Below are 17164 nucleotides of genomic sequence, written 5' to 3' on the forward strand. Positions count from 1 at the left end.
ATGCAACTTAATCAACCAGGAATGATGCGCGCAAAGACAAATCTTTTGTTATTGATCTTCTTTTATTATTAGGCCTCTTTACAATGTTTTATATTTTAGTCAAAAGAGTCCTACTTTTGTAAGTTACTAACCAATCAACCTTCTACCCATTGTTATGTTTTGAAACTGAAGACGTTATCTCAAGCCAGATTGAATAAAATAAGCCCCAGTGTCCATGGAGAGAGACTTAACATGAAATTGGAAGAAACTTGATGAAATAATCTTTCTTTTCATTTAATATCAATGGTTAGGTGATCTTAATTATAGCCCTTTTTCTTTTATGTAAGTGCATTTGTCTAGAGAATTTTATTTGTATTTATATGTATAGGCAGCGTACCAGAATAATATAAATATGTATTTATATGGCTTAAGAATCAAATCTTGATTAACAAAAGAATATCTTTTTATTTGAGTTCATGCATGTGGTAATATATGTGAAGAAGAAAGTCCAATAATTGCAACAAATAAATAAGGGGCTAAGATAATAAGTCTTTGAAAAGAAGGCACTAGCATGTTATGTATAAGGAAATTAATCATATGTGTTTAACGAACAAAAGGGAAAAGAAATTGCCATATATCACATTGGCCATGATAATTTCATGGTACACACAGCCTATGTGTCCTATTCGACATGCATGGGACCAAGAGGATGCGTAGAGAGGTCTAATATATTCATAACCATTAAAGCACTTTCTTGAATATTTAAGCTGAAATTTTTGAATGTGTCAATTATCAACAGTTCCCTTTTTGTTTTTGTATATGTCATGTGGCTATTAATTAATGAGAATGAGCAGTCATTTTTTAAAACAAAAAAGAAAAACTTGTATTTTTGTGAACAGAATGTTCCCTTTTTCTGTACACTAAATTTTCTTCTTTTGAAGACCCCCAACCCAATTCTCAATACTCAAAAAGATGATAAAGCCAGTTTCTTGGAAGCCACTCTTGGAGCTTAGGGCTTTATTTATATATATATATATATACAATCTTCTATAAGGTTGCCCTATTGCATTGAACCCTTCATGTTCAAGCCATTCATTTTTTTCTCTTTTCTACAGTTCCTTCCACATTCCTCAATTCTTTGTATTATATTTAATGCGTTTTTGTTTGTTTGTTTGTTTGTTTTTTTAAAGTTTTTCATGCATCATGCTTAGACTGGTAGCATTCTTTGTTTAAGGTTTTTAATTAATTCCTGTGTTTTATAAAGCATCATCTAAACAGAGAGGACCGTACTGAAAAATGGCAGAAATGGCTAATTATCCCATGGATCACCACCAACTGGGTTGTGGTCTAATGGGAGGAATTTTCCATCGCTGGAGCACTAGGCAACGAAAAACATCGGTATATTCATTGCCTACAGATAATAGCATCGATAGCTTGAAGGGTTTTGACAATTCAAAAAAGACTACTGTCTATAAAAGCAAATCTGAAGCTGCAATTCTTGACACTAACAGTCCTGCTAAACCATTACCTGAAGAAGGCCAAAAACACATCAGAAGACATAGTTTGGCAGTTCTTACAAGGCCTCATCACCATCAGAAGAATGAAGGTAGAAAATCTGTTGATGCTGCTGCAAGGTGCTCAATATCATCCTCTAGTTCGAGCAGAGTAAAAAAGTCACAGTCCAATGAGGCTAAGCTAAGAAGAGCCTCCACAAGTGATTCCAGAGAGCTAAGTATGATTGTTGCAACTAATCATCATCATCCTCAGTCCAAGGATGTTAAAGCTCTCGTTGGAGCTACTTCGAGTAATGTGATGCTATTAGGTGAATTGGGCAACTTAAGGCAGCTTGGAAATGGCAATTTATCAGGTAATAATAGTCCTCATGCTACTGCAAAGACTCTAGATTACCTTAACAAGAATGGTCAAGAAGCAAACTCTACTCCTAGAACCATTAATAGCCATAGTAAACTTGGTGGTAATGGTGTTATGGGCAACATTGTGAGGCAATCTAGCTGTGAGTTTCGACAAAGTCAAAGTCCGACGAGTAAAATGGATTCTGAGGTTTTGAAAAATATGGGAAATGAGAAGTACAGGAAGGGAAGGTTTGAAGAGGCCTTAGCTTTTTATGATCGAGCTATCGCTCTCAATTCGAGTAAGGCAACATATCGGAGCAATAGGGGTGCTGCTTTGATAGGATTAGGCCGTCTAATGGAAGCTGTTGCTGAGTGCAAAGAAGCTATTAGGCTTGATCCTTCTTATCAAAGAGCACATCACCGTTTGGCAACACTTTATGTCAGGTACTTTACACAACAGAGGAGAAGTATTTTCCATAATTATTTAAATGCTGAGAAGGTCTGGATATTGAACAGAAAATGATTCTATTTCAACAGATTAGGAGAAGCAGAGAAAGCATTGTATCACTACAAGCAATCAGGTTTCCATGCCGACTCTGAAGACATTGCTCAAGCTCAAGCCTCTCAAAAGCACTTGAACCGGTGTATCGTAGCTCGAAAATCAAAGGAATGGAATTTTCTGCTAAAGGAGACTGACCGTGCAATTTCCTCAGGTGGTGATGCATCTCCACAGGTTAGCACTTTTGGCCTAGTTGTTATATATTTAGTGAATCCTTAAGCTCCTGCTTAGTTACTTCCTGTTCATTGAATTTATAGGTCTATGCCATGCAAGCTGAGGCCTTACTGAGATTGCACAGACATGATGAGGCCTACAGAGCTTACCGGAGGGGGCCAACTTTTAGTATTGAATCTTGCACTAAGTGCTTTGGCCTGGCTACTACTACTCATCTCTTAATGATTGGGGCACAGGTCTACATGGCTGCAGGCAGGTTGGTAAAAGTATTTTGTTTGGTTTAATTTCAATTGATTCTGATACATAGATGTTGAATTTGAATGTCTTCGTTGCAATTGCAATCATTAGAGAGAACAGTACTTTTGATTCTCGTAATTTTTACTGTTTGATGTTGGCAAAGGAAATTGTTTGTTCTTGTGGACCTTATTCTTTTTCATCATGATACTAACAGTGAAATGAGAAGTCAAAGGATTTTCGTTTTTCTTTTGCTGAAATTAGATAACCAATTGTTGGTTGACAGGTTTGAAGATGCTATAGCTGCAGCTCAGCAAGCAGCTAGTCTCGACCCAAGCAACAGAGAGGTCAGCACAGTGGTCAAAGCTGCCAGAGCAGTAGCATCAGCAAGATTGAGTGGGAACCTGCTATACAAGGCAGCAAAATTCTCTGAGGCTTGTATTGCATACAGTGAAGGGCTAGAACATGACCCTTATAACTCAATCTTACTATGTAATCGAGCAGCTTGTCGATCCAAGCTTGACCAATTCGAAAAGGCTGTGGAAGACTGCACCGAAGCTCTTAGGTTGCAGCCTAACTATAGCAAAGCCAGGCTAAGAAGGGCTCATTGCAATGCCAGGGTAAGCCTTTGATAGTCTTTAAAAGTAGTTGCTGTCCGTTTTGTTGCTTCACCAATCGTTTATTTGACTTCATTTTTGTATTTTGTATAATAGCTTGAAAGATGGGAAGCTTCAATTCAAGATTATGAGATGCTGCTAAGAGAAAGTCCAGCAGATGAGGAGGTGGGTAGAGCCTTATTTGAGGCCAAGATTCAGCTAATGAAACAACGCGGTGAAGACATCAAGGACATGAAATTTGGTTCTAATTTAGTGTTCATATCAAGCAATGAACGTTTTAGATACTTTATAACTTCGCCTGGTAAGTCTAGTAATTTGTTTTTACGTTACTGTGTTATGGATGTAGAGAGCTTTTCTCATATTTGAAAGCAGAAAAATTAACCTTGTTTTATGTGTAATTGAACATTTGACAGGAATGTCTGTGGTGCTTTTTTGTAAGAAAGAGAATCATGAGCAAGTTTTGCAGCTAATGGAACAAGTCTGCAAGAGATTCCCATCTGTCAACTTTCTCAAGGTTTGTTTGCCAGCAAAGATTAAATGCTAATCTCCTACTAACGATCTTTGCTAGAGACTGAACTGTTTTAAATTTAAATCTTTTTAAAACTTTCCCTCTAGAGTCTAGACAATTATGTACAAGAATTAGCATATCATTATTAATCACAATGATTCTCTATGATAAAAAGTAAAAAAGAAAAAAAAAAACAAACTAAAAAGCAAGAGTCTGTGATAAGGAATATGGTTATTAACCGCTAATTATGGCCTTAAATATCCCGAAAGTTCAGCATTTTTGGTCTTTCCATTGCTAATAATCATTACGAAACTGTTAATTTGATGACAATTTATGTGGTTTGTCCTGAATGATTTCAGGTTGAGGTAGAAGACCATCCTTACTTAACAAAATCAGAAAGTGTAACATCTCTTCCATCTTTCAAGATATACAAGAATGGATCAAGGGTTAAGGAAATTCCAGGCAACAACCGCGAATTATTGGAAAAATCAGTCAAGTTGTACAGCAGCTGAAAGATAATTAGCCTACAGTGTATACATGAAACAGAGAGATCCATAATCACATTGTTAAAAAGAGAAAGCATTGACAAAATTTAATATGGGTAAAGCAGCATCTGGCCTACAACTTTGCCAGCATCCAACATAAAGCAGCATAAAAAGATTAAAGATTAAAGATTAAAGAAGGAATCAAAGTGGTTGCATCACAGATTAAACAAATGAGGAGATATATTTGGAGAGTTCTTTTGTATTCCCTGGTGATAATTATCAGTGTTTTTCCCTAATTTTTTTTATTATTTTATTTCTGTTTTATGGTTACTTTGAATAGGATGCTTAATGAACTGTTGCTGCAGTTCTTTATTCTGCGCTTGCCCCAGATCTCTTTAATCAGTTTGCTAATGACCTCTTTATTCATTTAGTGTGGAAAAGAAAAAAAAAATCAAAAGATAAAGGATGTTTGTTGGTGTGTGGAAAGATCATGATTAGTGTTTGATTAATGGAAGAATCAATATTGGTGTTGATATTTTGAAAATTCTCTCTATTTAATTCAAATAGGCTGATGTGATATTCCAACTATAAGATCAATATATGCTCATGAAATCAATGTTCTTTCACACCTTAGTAAAAGGAATTATTTTAATTCTCTTCTAAAGGAATTCATATTTAAATATTTTAATTTTTTAATATTTCATAATATTTTAAAAAGAAAAATTGAAGAAGCTACTCAGGATTTTTGACTTCTCGTACTAATAGATAGACCCTTCAACTACCATCTCAAATGAGTGAATAATACACATCTCAAGTGAAAATAAAATAAAATTGGATAGTGAAATTAACTGGAAAAGTAAATTAATGAGTTACTCGTTTTCTTTTCTTTCTTGCATTTTTCTTCCTCTTCCAAACAAGGCCTTGCTAATAAATCTGTACAGGATATTAATACTTCGAAAAACTCAACATAAAAATCCATATATATATTATAATATTTTTCGGGGCATGCCCTTCTCTCCGGTCACTCTCAATTCAATCCTTTCTCTCTTTTTCTCTTTCAAACAACACCAGTAATAATAGATTGAAGGAGAGAAAATTATTAAAGCCAGACAGTTCCTACAAAGCCCACCACTGTTCTATTTACAGATCTATTATATTTTTCCATTTTCTATGGACATATTTGTGTATTCAGTTGAGCAACACAGCACGAGAGAAGCCTAATTGGACTCGTAATTCAGGATTTAGAGACTCTGTGCTTCTGTTTCTAGTATAGAAGAATGCTACGAGTTTTAACTCCTCGCAGCTATTTTTCCGTTTAAATTTTCTTAACTAAATTATTCATATTTATTGAACCGAGGGAAATGTCATAATATTACATTTCAGACCTGTCTGGATCAGGCTCAAAGTTTTTCTAGTCTACATCTGATTTGGGCTTAGCACGATTCGTTGATTACAAGAATATTTTCGACTGAATTAATTAGAAAAGCAAAAATATTTTTCAATTTCGTCTAAAATAATCACATATTCTTAAGTTCAAATTCCAGTGGACCTGAATGTAAAGATAAATACCAAAACTGGAAATGTTTCAACCAGGTTTGGCCAGGCCCCAAGAGTGTTGAGCTCTTAAACAAGGTTAATTACGAGCCAAAGTTGGATGAAATTACACATTTCACTTTTTCCATTACATTTAATAATTAAATATAAAATTTAAGAGTGGCCATAAAACTTTCATATAAAACCTAATTAATATAATAATTCTAGTTGTTATCTTTTAATAATTTATTTGAATTAATAAAATATTTAATAAATTCAAGTATGAGGAAAAACTAGTTAAATTAGATTAAATTTACTTTTTTATTATATATATTATAAAGTTTATTACACCCATTTTAACATTTAAAAAATTAATGCTACATTAAATATTTAAAAGTAATAAATAATTAAAAAATATATTTTAGAAAAGAGCAAAGAGAAAATATTAATTAGTTAAATTTGGGAATTCTCAACAGCTAGTAGAATGAAGTCAAACTTTTAGTGCCAGATAAATTCATCTATATATGTTGCAAGTAATGGGTATACAACACCGTACTGGGGGATGATCAAATCAACTTCTTTTTAAGCAAAGAAGATACAGACCATAAATTTGGCGACCATAGAGGGCATACCCAGATAATTAGTCTCTGCCGGGCAGGAGACATAATCATACATAGTCCATGGACCACACACATTACGAAGTTTAGATCTCAGTATATTTCTCAATTTGATTCTGGTAAAAATAAAAGTTTTGCATTGCTAATGCCATGTGAATTGCTGTGCACATCCATTTTGGTTTTCTTTACCCTTCGTTTTTTGAGGCTGCAGAATGAGTAATTTTCTATTATTCAAATACTATTTCACCATCTCATTTTCAGGACTATGATTGGCCTGAAGCCGAGAGAAAATTATAAAATCTCATTAGATTATAATGTGGATTGTCAATATCCACGGAATGTCTATGCTTTGAACTCCTTCTCCGATTGGTATCATAGAAAACAATTCTGATCGGTGATATTAATTAATTAGCTACTATGCAATACCAAATATTGAAATTGAAAAGGCAAGGGCTACTAACAGTCTTGAGCTTCTGCAAGGGGATTCTTGGATTTCTGCGAAAACCAGGGATGAACAAAGAACTATTCCCACTGACTTGGAGCAATTTATGAAACGATCCAGCCCAATCCAAAATTAGAGATTTTCCCAAAAGTGCAGGTTAGTTATTGTTTAAGTGATAACACTTAGTTTGTAGTTGTAAAATTAAAAAATGAGGTGAAACCAACTCAAACTAACTGCATTTATACTTATTTTATTGTTATTTACTAAATATATATATAAGTAATGTTTTAACATTGTTTCTTCTCTTCTAAACAGCATATTATATGAATCCTAAGTTTTTTTTTAAATAATTATTTTAATATGATTCAATTTCAAATAAAAAATTCAGTTAATTAAAAATTAATTATTAGGTTAGATTTTTTATAATTCAGTAAATTAAAAATATAATAATTTTTTTTTATTTTTATATAGCTAAAGTAAGAAAATATTACTGAACTATATATTTAAAATATATAAAATACTAAATCAACAAAAAGATGTTAACAGATAAATAAAATAATTTAATATTAAATCAAGTTATAACATTGTTTAATTTGATTCGATTTATATTTATAACATATTTATTTCATTTAATTTTATGAGATATATTTATTTATTTTCATATAAATATCATGAATATAGTAAAAGAAAATTACAGAGTTCAAACAATAAAAAATTATTAAATCATGTAAAAAGAAAGAATAAATTTTTCTTAGTGATGAATTTATTATTACTAAAATTAATAATATATAAAAAAAATTTAGAAAATATAACATATTTATATATCGAAAAAAAAAACTCAACAATAATATATATATATATATATAGTTAATTAATTAGTTAGTCAATTAATTTATTTTTAGTATTTTATTAAATTTTTATAATATGGTATTATTTAATTTTCATATTAATAATTTTATAATTTTTATTGATATTAAAATTAAATCGCCCACACAATTATCTAGCTTATTGTTTATTTTGTCAAAGCTGAACTAAAAACAGAAATTATTTGCTTGGATTTTTAAATATCAATTAAAATATATGCAAATGGATTTATCATTATTCACAGTTTTTCTCCAAATTTAAGTTTACTTGTTTTGAAAAAATTAAATTAACAAATGTTTTAGCGTAATGATAAGATAAGACTACTTAATTGAATCTAAAATCTTTTGAAAAATATATATTTGCAATAAAATATGCCATCAGTTTAAAATCCAACCTAATAAAAATTAAATTAAAACAATTGATATAATCTCAACACATATATAAAAAAGAAAAGAAAAGTTGATTTGGTGAAAGCAATATATGTATTCGGTTTAGTTAAGCATATTGCGTTTTACCAATCCAATCTGAGTCATGGAAGCTCAAGCTGTAACTTGAAAAGATTCTAATTCTCTTTCAAAATGGGGAACAGAAGAAGGGGATATCCAACATTTTACGGGGGAGGAATTAGTGACATATGAAATCAACAAACATGCCTTAGCAGATGCTCAGGGAAGCAAAAGGCAGCATATATCAGTCTCCCCACGCGCGCATACACACACACGTGCAAGCACAATGAATAACCTTAATTATGTAAATTACCAGAAAGATGTACATTATTATAGCTAACATATGAGATGAGATTATCAATTTTAGTAATGTAATTAGGTAGTTAAGCAAGTACAACACAAAAGATATACATATACATGGCATGGCAGCAAAATCCTTTCCAGGGAAAAAGGAAAGAAGAGCTGTACAAAAACGTAGTACAATTTCAAAAGTTTTATGATCGAGAATTAAAAACCAACAAGAGTAAAAGCTATAATCAAAGCCTGTTTAAGATTGGTTTTTCTGGTTTTCTCCCAATTCCCACGCAAGAACCAAGAAAGAAAAATTCTTTTTAGAAAGAGGTGCACAAAAAGATTTTTTGAACAGTATGAAATTTACTTTGAATTCCATACATTGTTGAAGATGATCATCTCTTCCAGCTTCGACTTCTTGATAGTGGATCTCTCATTCCACCAACAACCCATGTTTCTTTCGCTATATCAGTTGAACATTTGTAGAAATCAGTATCATATCTCATCACTACCAGGCTCTCTTTCTTCATATTTCTTTTCTCTTCTTCTATTAAAGCCTTTAAATTCTTTCCTTTAATTTCTTCTGTTTCCATATCCTCATCCTCTTCTTCTTCTTCCTCCTCCTCCTCCTCCTCTTCTTCTTCTTCTTGCTTCTTTTCTAGCCAGCTCTTTGCAGGAGCAGAACGACATCGCATAAGCAAAAGAGCATTAGGAGGAGGGACAGAAGGTGCGGCAATAGACTTATCATTATCAATACACGACTTCTCTTTATAATTCCCTTTTTTCTTTTCTTTGCAAGAATCGTTGTTTTGATTCTCTTGTAACACCATGAACCATTTCGAGAATATGGTTCTTGAATCCTCGTTACCATGATCACTACTTCTCTCAACTCCACCGCGATTATTTTCTTGACATTCTTCTTCCTCACCATCATCATTCTCTTCATCATCATCGGAAGTGATCACGTCTGATTGAGGAATAGAACCAAAGCACCGAAAATCGAATCTTATATTTCTCAAACATGTCAAGAATTGCATTACGTCCTTTTTAAATCCAAAAGAATCAATCCATGTAGACTTCTTCTTTTGTTTCCTGTTGTTGTGAATTCTTTCGATCTCTTCCATGACTGATTGCCAGCTTTTGCATGCAGTGGCTTTGTGCCTCACTTTGATCTGTCCAGCACATGTGACCTTGGGTGAAGTTGGTTCTGCAATTTCTGTGCCCATTTGCTTGTTCTTGGCCCATAAGAGAGGACTAGCTTGACCCCCAGCAGCACCACCTCTATTTGCTTTCTTTAGGTGGTGGCGGTGATGGTGGCTGTGGTGGTGCCGTTTGCTAGACTCTGCTGGTCTTGCAGGACTACAAATGGGTTTAGGAAGCAAAGCTAGATGTGCTCTAGAAGGAAAACACACCAATAAATCTGCTGACGGAGCTCCCTTGGTTTCTCTTTTTTTCATTCTGTTCTGTCTGTTTTTTGAAGCCAAACTCGCTTTCTTCTCTTCTTGGCTACAGTTCTTTCTTTTTAGATCTAGAGGTTGATGAACTGCGTATTGGTCTTTGGATTTTTGATTTTGAGGTATGTTTAGTTTAGAGGGATAGTTTTTCTTTTCCTAAAGACAGGAGGGAATTAAAGAGAGAAAAATTGACAGCTTTCATTTGCTTTTCTATTCCTTTCTTTTTTGTTAAATACTATTTACTCCCTAAAATTTTGGTATAATACACAAATTCATTCTTATCATTAAAGAAAAGCTTCTTCAACTTTTACAAAACTAACCATCACCTCGTCTTGTAAAGTCAACATAACCACATAATTAAAATAATAATTTAATTCATAAATTTAATAGAAAATTTAGCCGAATAATTAAAATTATAATTTAATCTATGAGTTTAATATTAATAAAAATATATTTTAAAATTATTTATTTTATTAAGTTAGAATAAAATTTTACTTTTGGTATAAATTAATTTGAATGTCTGACAAAAATAATTAATTCATATTCTTTATTTGCTGTATTTTTTATGTTTAGTATAATTTAATCTAAGCAAAGCTTTAACATTGCAAAACCATTTACAATAATATTATCAAATTGTTATATCATTTAATTTTAAATTGATTTAAAATAAAAATATTCTTACTTAAAAATATAATTTCTATTATTATTATAAAGTAAAATTAAATTATATTAAAATTAAATTTTTTAATCCAATTTGATAAAATACTTAAACAATTGTATCATAATTTAACCAAAGTATCAATTAACTTCCTAAAAGGAATGTTAAATTGATAAGTATAAAAAAAAATCATGATAGTCTTGTAGTTTAAGAATGACATTTTATTCCAACAATTTGAATGAGACTATTATAACTAAATTTTTATTTTTAATATAATTTAATTTTAATATTTAATAAAATAATAATCATTAGCTATTTATTTTATTTATAATTTAAATTTAAATTATATAATTTATTTAAAAAACAAATGGTTTAACACGTTTAAATTTTTCTTGGATTTAATTATACTAAAAATAAAAAATTAAAACAAGTAAAAAGATAATAATTATTTATTTTTATTATACACTATAATTAACTTGTCTTGCAAATAAGATTTTTAGCCTAAATAAAAAAAATTAATCTTAAACAAATTTAATGGTAACTAAATTATCAATTTAGTATTTTATCTACACTAATTTTATTTTGAAAATTTAATTAGTAATTTTATAAAAATTAAAAAAGGTTTTAATATAATAAAGAAAATAGAGAAACAAATTTATATATTAAATGAAACAATAAAAAATAAATAGGATTTAACCGTTTCTTTTTCTATTGGCCTCACCCCCTTGCCATCTGTTTCTTCATTTTTTAAGACTCCCCTTTGCTGGCTTCTTTGAAATGGGGTCACAATTCACAAGTGAACCTCTCCGTTGGCCATTGCTTTTGTAATGCTCGCGAAACAGAAAATAAAAAGGAAATATAAATAATTAAAGCAAAGACGAGAGTTGAGTAGGAAAGTTGAAAACCCACGAGCCTTGTTTCCTGATCCAATCATACCCTCAACTTGTTATACTTTGTGACTTCTGAGCCCTTTTTCTGTTATCACTCCTCATGCCCAATTAATTTCTTCTTCCTCCAACTAATCTTACACATAATTGGTATTGGCGTTGAACTCTAAGAAAGCACGTTTCTAATTTTATTTTATTTTTTAAAAATTATGAAATTAGTTTTTAAGATTTTTATATTTTTGTTTAAAAGAACCCCTCAAATAGAGCCTAAAGCACTGGTCCATAAACTAATGTTATTTTAAATTTTTATAAATGAAAAAAGACCATGAGTGTCTGATATTCCAAGGTAAGTAAGTACTCGACCACTAAACAAATGGGTTTAGAACTATAATAAGCTTGAAATTGTTTTCACTGGTGAGAAAAGCTGGAAAAGATATATATATACTATGCTAAGCCCTAATAAATTCATATAGTACTGTTAAAACAAGTAAAAGCAGGAGAGTGATCACTGTTAACTTTGGAGGCAAAAGAACGTTAAAAATTTCTTAATTATTAGGACAAGAATACAAAAGGGTACACCGAAAGTTTGAAGTGTGTGAAAAATGGGATTGTGCAAGTAAAGTGAGTATGCCATAATGAAGGGTGTAATGCACTTGAGAACATGAGGGGATAAATGGGACACCTTGCGTTAGGATTAGCTTTTTTTGCTCTTTTCTTTTAATTTCTTTGCTTTGGGACCTTCCACGAAGGAGAGGGTCTCTTTTATATATATTTATATAAACATATACATGTGTATATCTTCCTCTTTATGATTTCTGTAGTTATCATTGTAATGATATGAAATGAGAGAGATGGTTAGTGGGGACTAGACCTTTAATCCAAAGTTGCTGCTGCTTCTCAACTATATATGTTGTTTAGTGCTGTACTGTTACAATTGGTATTCTTAAAAAAGCACCGTTTCTTGTGTACAATTAATTCTGAATCATCAACTAATGCAATTGACATTGGTGGGAATTAAAGAACAGGAAGAAGAAAAAGGATTGGTGTCTGTTTGTTCATATCTTGTAATATGATCAACTCGAGCTGATAAAACTGTTCTGAATATTAAAGATAACGTTGGTATGCATTGCTTCTCTGAAACAATGGACATGAGAAAGTCCATAACACTTTTCTTAGCTTTTGGGGGAAGCATAGATAGGACCACTGCTAAGCTCCTATAAACATGCTATAAAATCCACTGTTAATTTCTGTACAATTTTTTGTATTTCACAATGTTAAATTTGTATTTTCTTTAGCATTATTCTATCGACATATAAAAGATCATTTACTTCAATAATATCTCTGATTGAGAAATTATTAAGAAAATAAACAAAGCAGCTGGACAAAGGTAGATGAGTAGTAACTAAAAAGACTTGAATGACAGATAGAAAGAACGAGAAAGCAACCTTCCTAATCAAGAGTCCCTTAATTGTTCAAAAAAAAAAAAAAATTAAAATCAAGGGTTCCTTGCCCAATATTTCCTCCAATATAATTAATAGCACTATAATCTGCAATAAAAACAACAATATACACTTAAAATCAATCAACAGCTCGAGTCTGTTCAAATAGAGATATTTTAAATTTTTTTTTAGGATTTTAAAAAAGTTTAGTAATCTCAACTCTTGTTTAGATAAATAGAGTAAAATTTAAAAGGTAAAATTTTTTAAAAGTTTTTTAAAAAATTTAAACCAACTAAATTGATTAAAAAAATTAAAAAATTAAAATCTTTGACAAGTCAATTTTGTAATTTAATATTAAATCCCCTTTTCTAGTACTTCAAGTTACCTCTTAAAATTGTCATTTGTTATTCGTTTTTTTGAAATAAAATAAGAATGAGAATTATAGTTTACCTTTCAAAAACACTTTATTTCTATCCATTTTATAAAATTGGGAGCAATACTTAGTTTAATGGACTTAACTTTCCTGTTAGAACTTTTATTAAAAAAAGACTAAAAAGCATGCCGGCGGAGAAAGCTAAACCTAATTGTGGAGCAAATACATTAATATATAATAATAATAATGTTAAATCTTTTCATCTTCTAGACATGGTTGGGCACATCAGATGGGTAGGAAGTGGAGAAGCTAATTTTTCTTTGTTTAAAAAAAGACATATACAATGTTCTTGCTGAAGCATAAAAAGTAACCATTCCTGTATAATTGGCAGCATCTCTATCTTCTTAGCTTGTTTGTTATGATCTTTTCTCTTTATAGGTTAATTTGATAGCACCAGTTTGTCAAAAGTGAGTTTGGTTTAAATACTCAAATGCTGTTAATAATTAGCCCTTACCAAATGGTCTAATTACGTTGAATTTCACTAATCACTTTTAGAGGGAACAAACAATTGATGGTGCCTTTGAATTTGAAACATTGAGAAGAAAGCAGATGCTTTCTACTTTCTATATAATACAGGTAAAAAAAAAATATTTTCAAATTTACTCCTTTTTCATTTCTTTCCTTTTTTTAAACTTTTCTTTTGTTGGTAGTGGTAGGTATTGATTTTTACATGATATTTCTTATTAAGAGAGTTCGGAACGGTAATAAAGTTGTACTTAACACACAAATTATTCCTCAAAAGTGAAACAGTACATCCTGGAATTTTCCTGCTTCTTCCATTGTTATTATGCATATTAAAATCTAATTAAACTGCAACTGAACCAGTAAATCAGTTCAAGTCTTGATCTTGAAGTGGAACAAAATGTTTTGAGATACTGTACCAGATAATTTTCACATAGTACCATAAACTATCTTGTGCGCTCACATGATTACATGATATGTATATAATATTGCATGAATTTCTATGTTTTTTATTAATGCAGTAGAAGGTTCTTTGTCAGGTAGCTATATTAATTTGAGAATCATTAACTGGTGATGATTCGGTTGATAAATTAATAGAACTGGTGAAATCTCTCATAATAATAATAAGCTGTGCCTTCAATGACAAGGTTCCATAATCCATTTCTGATGACCCAATTAATCGTTAGTTGTAAGTGAGAGCGCTGGCGGAAAGGTGAGGGATAAACAAAAAGTGGCCCCTTCATAATGCAACCCATTGTTAACGCATGATTAACAAGAAGAGTTGCTAAATCTCGTCAATCATTTTCCATCTTTTTATTATTCTTCAACAAATCTTGATTCTTGTTTTGATTCTAATGCTTATCATCTCAAAACACAGACTAAAATCATGAAGATGATCTCTTTTGTTTTTTCTTTTTTCTTTCATTTCTTCTTTAAAGATGATGATGTGCATATTTTCTACGAACCCTTCTCTGATACAGTATATAACTCGGACACTGATGAAAAAATGAGATATACATTCCTAATATAGTTTTTATTCTTCAAAGAAGATTGTAAAAATCGAGGATTGTAGGAAAAATATCTCATTAAATACATTCTTGTTTGCATCATGCAAGAAAAAACCCAATTTATGCTTTTATCATAACTCTCTTTATGTTTCAATCCCTTTCTTGCTTTCTCCACCCTTTTATCTAATTTCAAGTTTGAAATTGTTGACTTGGAAGTTGGCAGGTGATGTCTCAAATTTAGTTCTTGTAAGTGTACGAACCGAATGATAGTACGGGCAAGTTCACTACGAGGTCGATCTTATAAAAAATTGTACAACATATACTATAAAGACCAATTATCACACAAAAATACCTAAAAATAAATATAAACACTCTAACCTAATGTTTTGAGAATGATTTTAATGTCTATGAAAGAAATTAAATAAACTAGAAAATAAATATGCAAATGAAATGTTTAATGTAAATTATATGATAAAATAACATTTAGTCTAGCTTATATTTAGTAATTTTCTTATTTTTTTTTAAGTCCAAATTTAATGAATTAAACGGTGATATGTTTCTTTGTATTGAAAAACTAGGACTTAGCGGTTCTTGTAAATCTAATTCATTGAGATTTCGTCTAGTAAAACGGAAGAATTATAAATCTCCAAAATAATAGATAGGAATACCGCAAATAGAACCATTGCGACACCCATCAAAGGAGTAGTTCCCCATCCAGGAGCTATTTACCATATTCTAAATTCAATGGTTTCAATAAATCTCCTACAACAGTTCGTCTTGGACCAAATCTAGAATTGCCATCTACACTTTATGTAGCCATAAATCCTATTTCTATTAATTGAGATCTATTGACTTTGTATACAATTACGTTGTAAATAAATGATCTTATCGTATATCCATTGTGGTCTTGAAATTAAATTATATAATAATGGAAACAGCAACCCTAGTCGCCATCATGTCTCTTTTTTCTAAGTCACTCAAGCTAATTATGCAATCTAGGTCTTTAATATCAATATAGATTAAAGTAAAGATGATGTTTCTAATATTTTTAATCTAAAGATTTTCATAATAAATATTACTATTAAATTAATATGATGGTCAATCAATAATAATAGACAAAATTGATACAAGTATGAAAGTAAAGAAATCATTCATTAAACTTATAATATATAAGATTCATACATAAGTAAAAAGTCAAACTAAACACTTATGGAACTTAATCTGACATATTTAATCCAATAGTCATTGTAATTAAATAGAAAGACATAATAAATATAAAACGGAAAATTAAAACTCTCTCAAAATTTAGAAATTCTTCAAGGGATGAAGAAGATTGATGCTCACTCTCCACGCCCAAAGTACACGCCCAAAGATTGATGCTCACTCTCCACGCCCTTACTACTACTGACAAGCATAAATCCTCGACGCGGAAAATAATCCCAAAGTACTCCAAAGACTCAAATATAGTAAATAAAGAAGGCGCAAGCGCTAAGTAAGCTAGCACCTTATGTAATTTAATGTAAAAAAACCGAGAAAAATAACGTCAAGTAGAAACGAACAAGGTTAAACTTAGATAATGGGTCCTTACAGTCCGGATGAAAACATATCGTCGGAGGATCTAAGAAATTTTATAAGGGGACAGAATAGTCCAACGGCATCTCAGTCTCACCCCGGTCCTTAGTAGCGTTGACAAAGTAAACTCCTTGCTTGTGTCGTTGACAAAGGAGAACAGCCCCCCGCCGAATGCGAAGAGGCGACATCCGCTAGCTGTTAGAATGGGCGTACGAAGAGTTTGATCCTGGCTTAGAAGGAACGCTAGCTATATGCTTAACACATGCAAGTCGAACGCTATTTTGGGGAGGTCCTGATTCCGGGGCGGAGCCGTATGACGCGAGAGTATAAAAAGCTTGTATGATCTTTGAAAGCATAATGTAAAAACTAACTAAATGTTGTAGAAGACGAATTATAGGGAACTTCAGAGAGAAGAATAATAGAACATGCTCTCTCTTGTTTAACTGATCTCTACTTCTTGTAGAGATTCCTTTTTCAGAGTTCTTTTCTTAGCATAACACCGCTATAGATATTGTAACACCCTTAGTTGTAATAATAATAATTCTATATATATATATATATATATATATATATATATATATATATATATATATATATATATATATATTTAAAAAAAAAATCTCTCTTTTTTCTCCTCCCTCTCTCTTTCC

The 17164-nt window shown here is 31.1% G+C and overlaps 2 protein-coding genes across 2 annotated transcripts; one reads left to right on the plus strand and one right to left on the minus strand.

Annotated features, from left to right (window-relative positions):
* The first annotated feature begins 899 nt into the window (after positions 1-899).
* LOC8263054 (TPR repeat-containing thioredoxin TTL1) lies at positions 900-4953 on the plus strand. Its single transcript, XM_002513857.4, has 7 exons — positions 900-2276; positions 2370-2565; positions 2649-2821; positions 3086-3419; positions 3513-3717; positions 3830-3930; positions 4284-4953. Exons 1-7 carry the CDS (start codon positions 1276-1278, stop codon positions 4434-4436), a joined length of 2163 nt encoding a protein of 720 aa, XP_002513903.1. The 5' UTR covers positions 900-1275; the 3' UTR covers positions 4437-4953.
* A 3712-nt stretch (positions 4954-8665) lies between these two features.
* Positions 8666-10277, minus strand: LOC8263053. Its single transcript, XM_015715941.3, has one exon. It carries the CDS (start codon positions 10057-10059, stop codon positions 8998-9000), a length of 1062 nt encoding a protein of 353 aa, XP_015571427.2. The 5' UTR covers positions 10060-10277; the 3' UTR covers positions 8666-8997.
* Positions 10278-17164: the final 6887 nt, after the last annotated feature.

The sequence above is a fragment of the Ricinus communis genome, chromosome 2, assembly GCF_019578655.1.
Source record: "Ricinus communis isolate WT05 ecotype wild-type chromosome 2, ASM1957865v1, whole genome shotgun sequence".
NCBI classification, from domain to species: domain Eukaryota; kingdom Viridiplantae; phylum Streptophyta; class Magnoliopsida; order Malpighiales; family Euphorbiaceae; genus Ricinus; species Ricinus communis.

Excerpts from the sequence above, each read along its gene's own strand:
- LOC8263053 (XM_015715941.3), bottom strand. The coding sequence starts at position 10,059 with ATGAAAAAAAGAGAAACCAAGGGAGCTCCGTCAGCAGATTTATTGGTG.
- LOC8263054 (XM_002513857.4), top strand. The coding sequence starts at position 1,276 with ATGGCAGAAATGGCTAATTATCCCATGGATCACCACCAACTGGGTTGT. Across the intron at positions 2,822-3,085 it reads GTCTACATGGCTGCAGGCAG|GTTTGAAGATGCTATAGCTG; the intron begins GTTGGTAAAAGT and ends GTTGGTTGACAG. Across the intron at positions 3,718-3,829 it reads ATACTTTATAACTTCGCCTG|GAATGTCTGTGGTGCTTTTT; the intron begins GTAAGTCTAGTA and ends AACATTTGACAG.